The 12,117-nt window shown below is 38.3% G+C and overlaps 1 protein-coding gene across 1 annotated transcript in view; it reads right to left on the bottom strand.

Moving 5' to 3' along the window:
• Positions 1-998: 998 nt before the first annotated feature.
• CENPL (centromere protein L) overlaps positions 999-12,117 on the bottom strand; it is a 24,628-nt gene continuing 13,509 nt past the window's right edge. The window contains exons 3-5 of the mRNA XM_010850072.1: positions 6,664-6,915; positions 2,811-3,353; positions 999-1,598 (exon numbers count right to left, since the gene is read on the bottom strand). Coding sequence (XP_010848374.1) covers positions 1,527-1,598; positions 2,811-3,353; positions 6,664-6,915 — 867 coding nt within the window. The 3' untranslated portion in view covers positions 999-1,526. The remainder of the gene's footprint in view (positions 1,599-2,810; positions 3,354-6,663; positions 6,916-12,117) is intronic.

The following is a 12,117-nucleotide window of genomic DNA, read 5'->3' on the forward strand; positions in this document are numbered from 1 at the left end:
ATGCCCAGGCGAAAACTGGGAGACATAACACCATGGCCTAAGTAAGTCTCTGATGAACACTCTTTAGTTTCATCTCATGCTGCTCCACCCAAACTCCCCACGCTACGGCCACACAGACTTCCTTCATTCCTCAAAGAAGCCAAGCTCTTACCTTTCTCAAGGCCTTTGCACTTGCAGTTTCACCTGTCTAGCACACACTTCCTCAGATCTTCATACAGCTGGTTCTCTCTCATCATTTAGGACTCAGCTCAATGTCCTCATAGAGACATTGTTTGACAACTGTATATAAAATAGGCCCCATCCCAGTCACTCTTCTTATTGCACTGCTTTATTTATAGCATTTATCTGTACCTGAATTTATTTATTTTTTGCCTTCCTCTCCTTGAATATTATTTTCATAAGCCAGGGCTCTTTTTTATCCTCACTACTAAATCTCTTATAACCCAATACAATTCTAAGTACAGAGTAGGAGCTTAACATTAGTTGAATCAAGAAATGTCTGACTCCAAAGCCCATGCTTGTCTCACCACCTCCGCTGTTCCTAGTATACGTGAAACAGTAACCCACTCCAGAGGTTAGTCTTTGCTTTGTAATCACAGCCTATTAAAGTTATTTTCTTTCTGAGAAGATTCTAAAAAACATTTTTTCTTAAGTTAAACTGTTCCTCTGCTCAGTGAGTAAAAAGCAGTTTTAGACATAACATCTTATGCAAGTCTATGTTGCACTATTTTGCAGTTTTCATCTGTAAAATGGAAGAGTAGATTAAAATAAATTCACTTCATCTACAGATATTTAGTAAGCATTGTGCTAAAACAAAACTAAGGACATGAAAGTTACATAAAATAATCCTTGCAGAGACTCACAGCTGTCTTTCAACTCTCTGATTTGTATGATTCCACAATAGCCATTGTGTAACCTTTACAGAGAAAAAGCCTATAACTTCCCATTCCTGGGACATTAAATAAAGGTTCGTCATCAAGACACTGATAAACACAAGATTTCATTTTAAAAGTGAATATTTAATTCAACATTGCAATAAGAATTAAACAGTTAAAAACAGAAGCATATTAGTGGCTTAAAAAGGACAGCAACTTTAGTTCCTTTGGAGAGGATTTTGATTGCCGGTTGTCTACAGCGAAACGATGCTAGGAAAATGTCTGTAGAAGACAGAAAATCTCTCTGAATGCAAGTCTAAAATGCTTAAAAATAGGGATTAAAGGTTTTAAAGATGCAAACCAGAAGTATCCAGTATTAAGATGGCCAAAAAATGAACTCCACATAGTCTAGAGACTAGAATCCCAGATGATCATGACTGTTACACAGGCACCTGGCTGTGGTTCATCCACTACCACCTTCTTGGTTCTTCTAGATCCTTCTTGGCTTTCATCTGGGTAACTCCAAGGCACTGTGAGGAAAACAGATGGATAGATGCCCATTTCTCCTGTAGTCCCTCTCAGTTTGGCAATTAAGCAGTCAGTCAGTGAGAAAAAGGTATTTAATCCATAACTTATAGTCCCCATAAGACCTCACTCAATTTGAAAAACCGCCAGTTCTGTCAAATACGCCAGCACTCCAATAAGGTATTTAGGACACAAAATCTGGGGAAAAAAAGACATTTAAATTAAAATACAATTAATTATAATATAGTTTGATATCTGATAAATATTCCAGACTTACTTTAAATTCCGTATCTATAAGCTAAGCTATGAATAGGAATTGTTATTCTAAGCCAAACAAGACTACTTAATAAAGATGCCTGACTTTAATAAATTTGCAACTATTAGTCAATGGTGCTTAGAAGGAATTAGATTAAGGTTCTTAGTTATCCTGGCTTCCACTGATTAGCTACCTACCTGCTTAAAGAGAGGGCGTAGGGGAAGGGTATCTATGAACCCCTTGGACGTATATATCTCTACTTTCTAGAAAAAGTTTCATAGCTTCCTTCTGAAAATTATGTACGTGCGTGCTAAGACGCTTCAGCCGTGTCTGACTCTTTGCAACCTGATGGACTGTAGTCCGCCAGGTTCCTCTGTCCATGGGGTTTTCCAGGCAAGAATAGTAGAGTGGGTTGCCATGTCCTCCTCCAGGGGATATTCCTGACCTAGAGATTGAACCCACGTCTCTTATGTCTCCGACCTTGGCAGGCAGGTTCTTTACCACTAGGGCCACCTCTCAAAGTTATACACAACACCAAAAATGTTTTGTAGAAACAAACCAGAGGCAGAAACTTAGTTAACACATTAATTTCAAACTTCTGAGAGGCAGTACAGTGTTGCAGTTAAAAATATATAAGTCTTTGAGTCAGATGCCTGGGTTTAAATTTCAACTCCACTTATTAGCTGTGTGATCCTTAGGGAGCCTATTTATATTCTGTGCCACAATTTCTTCTTTACAACCTATGCAAGCAGGTTGTTGTGAAAACTAAATGGGACAATATGTATAAAAATGCTTACTAATGCTTGGCATGGTTAGTGCTTGACAAATGTTAGCTATCATCTGGCATTATTTGAACCTAGGAACCACAATTACTCTCTTACATCATTAAGAGAGGTTCTTAGAATAGTCCAGATAAAACAGGGCCACCCTCATATCCACAGATGGATACAAACACACTATACAAAACAGTTTGAAAATATACTTATTAATAGAATGTGAGCATATGGAAGTAAATTTTAAAATATATATAAGGACTTCATGAAATTGAATTCTAAGTATTTCAAAGTATTCCTTCATCGTGGAAAATATTATTGCTATGCATTCTGAAAACTATGCAAAAATAAGGAAAAATAACTAGATTTGTTCAAACTAACCTTTATTTTTCCATCAGTATGTGCTGAAGCTACAGATGTTGAAACACGAACCAATCTTGTGGCTGATAAATGAATTTTGAAATGCCTATGGAAATGTGAATACAGGCAGTCCATGAACAAGTCAACTTCCTCCTGGGTAACTTCCCCAGGTGTTTTGTGAACACTGTCCCATAAAGCTTTTGCATCTTCTGGATGTATGGCGTAAGAAATGTCCAGACTATGAGGGCTACAGGGTACAGACCAAAGAAATTCAGTAGTGGCCATATAATGGTCCATTTTGCATGCAGTCCACATAGCAGCCATCCAGGAAAGGTTAAATGCATTGATTGCTAAGGGACGGAAGTAACAGTCAAAAGTTTTCTGAAACCAGGTTCCAATTATAGCTGTATTAGTCTCTGCACCATTTACAAGGAATAAGGGTAGACAGGTGAAATCTTCTGAAACAGTCTCCAGAAGACTGTCTCCAAATACACAGCAGAACCAACCAGTCCACAACACTTTGCCTTCTTTGTGCTCAGATGGCAATTGAGATTTGGACAGAATCTATGAAGGAAAATCAAACAGGTTCATTAAATTCCAAAGTACATTTATTCTGGACTTCCCTGGTGGTCCAGTGGTTAAGAATCCGCCTGCCAATGCACAGGACAGGGGTTGGATCCCTGGCCAGGGTAGATTTCACATGCCTTGGGGCAACTAATCCCACAAGCCACAACCACTGGACCTGTGCCCCAGAGCCCATGCTCTGCAACAAGAGAAGCCACAAAATGAAAAGCCCTCACACTGCCAACTACAGAATAACCCCACTCGCCAAAATTAGAGAAGGCCTTCACATAGTAACAAAGATCCTCATACAGCAATGTAGCCAAAAATAAATAAAATAAAAAACAAAAGTACATTTACTCCTAAATTACATCGTCTCAGCGTTAATTAATATAGTACATTTAAAAATAAGAAGATATGTTGAATTAATATTACCTGCCAAAAACCACACAAAGAATTGTCTCCTTAATCATTATTAGGGTTTATTCAAGTTAATTGACCTTTCTCCTAATACTCTGATTAGGACAAAGTATATGGCAAGATCTTGGTGCAATCAAATGCAAAATAAGAATACCAATAAGGTATAATCAGGTACAGTATCCCGAAAAAAAAAATCTCAACCTGAGAAGGGACTGTAAAGTAAAAAGTTCACCAGATCCAACGTGCTGGAATTATTCCACTGGGAAAGATGCCACTATTTCCTAAGGCAGCTCTGTCTATCCACTTAAAATGCTCTTTTGTGTGTTAGACCCCATAGTTTCCAACCACTGGTCCTACTTTTTTCCTTACATGCATATAGATCAAATCTGATCTAATCTCTCTTCTACAGAAAAAGCCCAGCAAATATTTGATGGTCTCTATCATATGCTGCCAAGGTCAATATCTCCAGTTTCTTCAACCATTCTTCCTATGACATACGTTCAAGTTCTCACACTGTTTAGACACACTTCTCTGAAAACCTTTGGCACAGGAGTCATTCGTAAGTAAACGTAATTACTTCAAAAACATCTGATTACAGGACTGTTAACACCTTTAACCTATATTATACTCCTACTAATCTACCTTAGATTGCAGTAGTTTTCTGGTTTTTAGTTGAAAACGTTACATAAATTAGCCCTACATACTCATTTTCATTGTTAATAAGTAAATCCCCCACCCCCCACAACTTATACTAAGGCAATAAACGTATACCTATTAAAAATTTAATCTCTTTCAATTTGACCCACTGTGCCAATCCATTCAGATCTTCTAGAATCTTGATTATATTTTCCAGTAGATTGACTAACCCCTCAAATGTCAAATCTTCAAATTATATAACAAACATACCTTCCAGACAGTTATAGAAGTTTTAATTTAAGTTCAACCAGGACAACGTGAAGTTCACAGCCCTATATTATATATCCCTTTAGAGACAATCATGTAAACAATTACTTTGACCACTCTCCTCCTTGTTCAAAAAGTTATAAGAGACTTTCAAATACATTTAAAGCCCAGATATAGTATGTCTATCATATTTTCATAATCTAAAAGTCCTATAACTCTGTCAAGAAATAGATTTAATTTGAAAACTATTAGGATACTACACTAGGAATTCAAGAGGTCATTTATATTTCTCACAAGAATATTTGCTTGCCTGATGACATGCAAACCATATAACTTCTTAAGGCCTCAACTGCTTTACATGACAGACTGCTAATTATCTACCCAGTATCTATTTTTCCTTCCACAATAATACAGAGATTTTACTTGGGCTGGCAAAGTACCTACTAAAAAAAATTTCTAGTCTCCCTTCCAACTGGGATGTAAAGAGAAGTTACTATTGGCTCTCAGCAAGTCTCATTCAAAATTTACTCAGTGGCAGGCAACCTGTCTGCCCTTCCCATCCTCCTCCTCCTCCTTGCCTTGAACTTACATATAATATTTAGAACTCCAGGAGCCAATTTAGATTACAATGAGACCATAAGCATGGAAGCCACGGACCAAGGATGATAGAGAAGACAGAAGGAGCTTAGATTATTAATAATTTCATGAAGCATTTATCAGCCTTGAAAAGCTTACCTCTGGACACTTTTTTGCAAAATAACTAAACCTCTATCATCACTGTTATTTAGACTTTCTGTTATATGCACCTGAACCTAATCCCAATAATCCTGAAAACCTTGCCAATACCATAAGGGTCAGATAGAAAGTAAATACTTTAGGCTTTGCAAGCCATATGGTCTCTGTAGCAACTACTCAATTCTGCTGTTGTAACACAAAAGCAGCCATAGACTACAGAAACAAATGAATGGGGATCTATTTCAAGAAAACATAACTTACAAAGCCAAGCTGCAGGCTATATCTGGGCTTCAGGTCATAGTTTGCTGACCGCTTATCGAACAAACAAAATTTCAACTGTTTCAGAACTTACCAATGACTAAAATGAGTTAACTCAGCAGAAACAGAAGTAGCAGGCATAAATAATAAAATAAATCTGGCTTCTTAATAAAACAAAGGATAGTTATACTACTTTTATACACTACATATAGGAAGAAATGTAAAATGTTACATTTTTAAGAGTAATTTGGCATGATATATCTACTTCTAGGATTTTAATCCCAGTAAAAACCATAGAAATATACAGATAAATTTACAAAAATGCAAAATTTACATTTAGTTACTCAAAATGACATGAGTTAACTAGTTACAGTGCAGATTATTAGTTTAAAAAGAAGCCATAATCATACTGCAAAAATATGGACAATATGACCACGATTTTAATAGATACAAATAGCCAAACAGACATATCTAGGTTCATGATGGAGTCTGCAGTTTTCTTACAATGTCTTTGCCTAGTTTTGGTATTAGGGTAATACTGGCCTTCCCCTTAGGAAGTATTCCCTCTGCTTCTAGCCTCTGAAAAAGCTTGTAGGAAACTGGTATAACCTCTTCTCTAAATGTTGGGTGGAATTCACCAATGAACCCATCCAGACCTGTTGCTTTCTGTTTTGGAAGGTTATTAATTATTGACTCCATTTCTTTACTAGACCTAGGTCTATTCAGATTGTCTATTGCCAAACAGACGTATACCAAACTGTTATCCTGTGGTTTTTAACTTTGTTTGTACTTAAATATTTAAGTTTTATTAAAAGAAACAGGGTTATATTGTAAAAGGAAAAATCTAATTGCTGTAATTTGATCAAACAAGATATAACATAGGTTATAAATCACACACTTGAGAATTTTAAAAACAGTAAGAATATAGTACAATTTCTAAACCAAAACAATGCACATTCCTTTCTCCTAGGAAGCAAGTACGACTTTTACAATATACCTGGACAAGAAATGCTTCAGGATCTCTTTGTGTTCCTTTCACTCCCATGAGAGTAGAGAAAACCACTTTGATGTTGAAGTCATCTCCCACTTCCACAGCAAGTCCTTTCTGCTTTTCAGCAGCAATAAATGCATTCAGAAGTTTAGAGTACTCTTTGAAATTAGTATAGGAGAATTTATATAAGGGAGTTAAACTATATAAAGTCCATTGTTTATGCAGAAGGAATGCAAACTTTTGAGGATCAACATCTTCCTAAAAAAAATCAAGACAAAAGAAGTCAGAGAATAAGGAAACATCAGGCGCTTCCCTGGTGGCCCAGTGGCTGAGAATCTGCCTTGCAACACAGTGGACACCAGTTCAGTCTGGGAAGATTCCACATGCCACAGAGCAACTAAGCCCCTGTGCTTGTGCAATCATAAATAAATAAATAAATAAAAGAAAAGATAAGAATTTGGAAACTAAGAACTTAATCACAGTATTTTAAGTATTTAATACAGATCTATTATTGGATACCTGATCTTCGCATTCCAGTCAAACTGAGTTTGTAGGACTCTTTGAAGATCTTTGAACAGACTTTTGCATCTGCTGTGCCTTCCCTTTTTGATGTTCTTCCCAGAGTGTTTACAGGACATGGTCCTTCCCTTTCTCTGCCCGAACGTCACTCAAGAGGGCACCCTATCTAAAGCAGCACCTGCATCCATTCCAACTTTGTCACTCTGTATCTCCTGAACATGTTTCCCGCCTCCCCCCACCCCCACCCCGCCACAACATTTATTATGTGACATTATGTACTTGTCCATATTTTTGGAATCACAGGTACCATTAAAAACAAAATAGTTCATTTCTATTGGCCCTAGGGCATTGTTGAGGGTCTTCACATACACCCCCATATAAGCTTCTAGTTTTATCCTGAATTGAAATTTTCTATAGAATCCATACTTCCTGATATAGTCTCACAGTTCCACCTCTTTTAGAACTTTCAACACAGTTTTCCACTTGACAAAAATATTTGTCCTGACTGAAGTACTCACGGAAAAGTCATAAAACTTTTTTCTTATTACTTCAAAAGATTTGGGGCAAAAAAAGGCTGGGGGGGGATTCCCTGGCAGTCCAATGGTTAGGACTTGGTGCTCTCACTGCAGGGGCCCAGGTTCAACCTCTGGTTAGGGAACTACGATCCCACAAGCCCATTTGGTGCAACCAAAAAAAGGTTTGGCAAAATTATTTGTATCACATAGAGAAAAGGAAACACTGAACCAGGCATTCTATTCTTGAATTTATATACAATCTCTGTTTTCTGGTTAAAAGCTATCACTTTCATTACCAGGACTAGGAATTTTTAAGGAAGTTTTCATAAAGAAGCAAAAATTTTCCCATATTCCAAAAGATACTAGACCTACAACAGAGAAAAGAAAACAAAGTTATAAGGAAGGCGTGAGTGACTTGGTCAGACTTCTTGCTAAGTGACTCAGAAGCATCCATCAAACTTGTATCCACTAGGGCTTTATTTCATGCTTCAATAAAATTAAAAATTATGAATGTTATATACAAGGTTTAGGGTTTTTTAATGAATGATCAAAACAGCATATTGCCACTAGACAAATCTGGGACAATATAAAAACCAAAATAATTTAGTAAGGAATTAGAAAAATTTAAAAAAAAACACAGGAATTCATAAGAATGAAATCAGAATACTCCCTAACACCATACACAAAAATAAACTCAAAATGGATTAAAGACCTAAATGTAAGACCAATCACAAAGGGGAAAATACAGCAAGAACTCTCTGACATAAATCATATCAAGATCTTTTTTGATCCACCTCCTGGAATAATCAAAATAAAAACAAAAATAAATGGGACCTAATTAAATTTAAAAAGCTTTTGCATAGCAAAGACAACCATAAATGAGACAAAAAGACAACCCTCAGAACAGGAGAAAATATTTACAAACAAAGCAACTGACATGGGATTAATCTCCAAAATATACAAACAGTTCATGAAGCTCAATATTAAAATAAAAAACAACCCAATCAAAAATGGGCAGAAGACCTAAATAGACATTTCTCCAAAGAAGATTTACAGATGGCCAAGAGACACTTGAAAAGATGCTCAGTATCACTAATTATTAGAGAAATGCAGAACAAAACTACGATGAGGTATCACCTCACACTGGTCAGAAGAGTCATCATCAAAAAAATATCTAAGTATCACATGTTGACTCTTTGAGGAAGACATGGTTACCACTGCCGGGAGGACCAACCCCGTGTCCAAGGAGCCGTGGCTGCATGGGCACAGGAGGGCCTAGGGAAGCTATCCCACGTTGAAGGTCAGGAAGGGCGGCGGTGAGGAGATACCCCTTGTCCAAGGTAAGGAGCAATGGCTGCGCTTTGCTGGAGCAGCCATGAAGAGATACCCCACGCCCAAGGTAAGAGAAACCCAAGTAAGATGGTAGGTGTTGTAAGAGGGCATCAGAGGGCAAACACACTGAAACCATACTCACAGAAAACTAGTCAATCTAATCACACTAGGACCACAGCCTTGTCTAACTCAGTCAAACTAAGCCAGGCCCGTGGGGCAACACAAGATGGGCAGGTCATGGTGGAGAGATCTGACAGAATGTGGTCCACTGGAGAAGGGAATGGCAAACCACTTCAGTATTCTTGCCTTGAGAATCCCATGAACAGTATGAAAAGGCAAAATGATAGGATACTGAAAGAGAAACTCCTCAGGTCAGTAAGTGCCCAATATGCTACTGGAGATCAGTGGAGAAATAACTCCAGAAAGAATGAAGGGATGGAGACAAAGCAAAAAGAATACCCAGCTGTGGATGTGACTGGTGATAGAAGCAAGGTCCGATGCTGTAAAGAGCAATATTGCATAGGAACCTGGAATGTCAGGTCCATGAATCAAGGCAAACTGGAAGTGGTCAAACAAGAGATGGCAAGAGTGAATATCGACATTCTAGGAATCAGTGAACTGAAATGGACTGGAATGGGTGAATTTAACTCAGATGACCATTATATCTACTACTGCGGGTAGGAATCCCTCAGAAGAAATGCAGTAGCCATCATGGTCCACAAAAGAGTCCGAAATGCAGTACTTGGATGCAATCTCAAAAATGACAGAATGATCTCTGTTCGTTTCCAAGGCAAACCATTCAATATCACAGTAATCCAAGTCTATGCCCCAACCAGTAACACTGAAGAAGCTGAAGTTGAATGGTTCTATGAAGACCTACAAGACCTTTTAGAATTAACACCCAAAAAAGATGTCCTTTTCATTATAGGGGACTGGAATGCAAAAGTAGGAAGTCAAGAAACACCTGGAGTAACAGGCAAATTTGGCCTTGGAATACGGAATGAAGCAGGGCAAAGGCTAGTAGAGTTTTGCCAAGAAAATGCACTGGTCATAACAAACACCCTCTTCCAACAACACAAGAGAAGACTCTATACATGGACATCACCAGATGGTCAACACCAAAATCAGATTGATTATATTCTTTGCAGCCAAAGATGGAGAAGCTCTATACAGTCAGCAAAAACAAGACTAGGAGCTGACTATGGCTCAGACCATGAACTCTTTATTGTCAAATTCAGACTGAAATTGAAGAAAGTAGGGAAAACCACTAGACCATTCAGGTATGACCTAAATCAAATCCCTTATGATTATACAGTGGAAGTGAGAAATAGATTTAAGGGCCTAGATCTGATAGACAGAGTGCCTGATGAACTATGGAATGAGGTTTGTGACACTGTACAGGAGACAGGGATCAAGACCATCCCCATGGAAAAGAAATGCAAAAAAGCAAAATGGCTGTCTGGGGAGGCCTTACAAATAGCTGTGAAAAGAAGAGAAGCGAAAAGCAAAGGAGAAAAGGAAAGATATAAACATCTGAATGCAGTTCCAAAGAATAGCAAGAAGAGATAAGAAAGCCTTCTTCAGCAATCAATGCAAAGAAATAGAGGAAAACAACAGAATGGGAAAGACTAGAGATCTTTTCAAGAAAATCAGAGATACCAAAAGAACATTTCATGCAAAGATGGGCTTGATAAAGGACAGAAATGGTATGGACCTAACAGAAGCAGAAGATATTAAGAAGAGATGGCAAGAATACACAGAAGAACTGTACAAAAAAGATCTTCACGACCCAGATGATCACGGTGGTGTGATCACTGACCTAGAACCAGACATCCTGGAATGTGAAGTCAAGTGGGCCTTAGAAAGCATCACTACGAACAAAGCTAGTGGAGTTGATGGAATTCCAGTTGAGCTATTTCAAATCCTGGAAGGTGATGCTGTGAAAGTGCTGCACTCAATATGCCAGCACATTTGGAAAACTCAGCAGTGGCCACAGGACTGGAAAAGGTCTGTTTTCATTCCAATCCAAAAGAAAGGCACTGCCAAAGAATGCTCAAACGACTGCACAATTGCACTCATCTCACATGCTAGTAAAGTAATGCTCAAAATTCTCCAAGCCAGGCTTCAGCCATATGTGAACTGTGAACTTCCTGATGTTCAAGCTGGTTTTAGAAAAGGCAGAGGAACCAGAGATCAAATTGCCAACATCCGCTGGATCATGGAAAAAGCAAGAGAGTTCGAGAAAAACATCTATTTCTGCTTTATTGACTATGCCAAAGCCTTTGACTGTGTGGATCACAATAAACTGTGGAAAATTCTGAAAGAGATGGGAATACCTGACCACCTGACCTGCGTGCGTCTTGAGAAGCCTGTATGCAGGTCAGGAAGCAACAGTTAGAACTGGACATGGAACAACAGACTGGTTCCAAATAGGAAAAGGAGTTCGTCAAGGCTGTATATTGTCACCCTGTTTATTTAACTTATATGCAGAGTACATTATGAGAAACGCTGGACCGGAAGAAACACAAGCTAGAATCAAGATTGCCGGGAAGTATCAGTAACCTCAGATATGCAGATGACACCACCCTTATGGCAGAAAGTGAAGAGGAACTCAAAAGCCTCTTGATGAAAGTGAAAGAGGAGAGTGAAAAAGTTGGCTTAAAGCTCAACATTTAGAAAACGAAGATCATGGCATCTGGTCCCATCACTTCATGGGAAATAGATGGGGAAACAGTGGAAACAGTGTCACACTTTATTTTTGGGGCTCCAAAATCACTGCAGATGGTGACTTCAGCCATGAAATTAAAAGACGCTTGCTCCTTGGAAGGAAAGTTACGACCAACCTAGATGGCATATTCAAAAGCAGAGACATTACTTTGCCAACAAAGGTCCGTCTAGTCAAGGCTATGGTTTTTCCAGTGGTCATGTATGGATGTGAGAGTTGGACTGTGAAGAAGGCTGAGCGCCGAAGAATTGATGCTTTTGAACTGTGGTGTTGGAGAAGACTCTTGAGAGTCCCTTGGACTGCAAGGAGATCCAACCAGTCCATTCTGAAGCAGATCAGCCCTGGGATTTCTTTGGAAAGAATGATGCT

Source organism: Bison bison, unplaced genomic scaffold (assembly GCF_000754665.1).
Source record: "Bison bison bison isolate TAMUID 2011002044 unplaced genomic scaffold, Bison_UMD1.0 scf7180017864289, whole genome shotgun sequence".
NCBI lineage: Eukaryota > Metazoa > Chordata > Mammalia > Artiodactyla > Bovidae > Bison > Bison bison.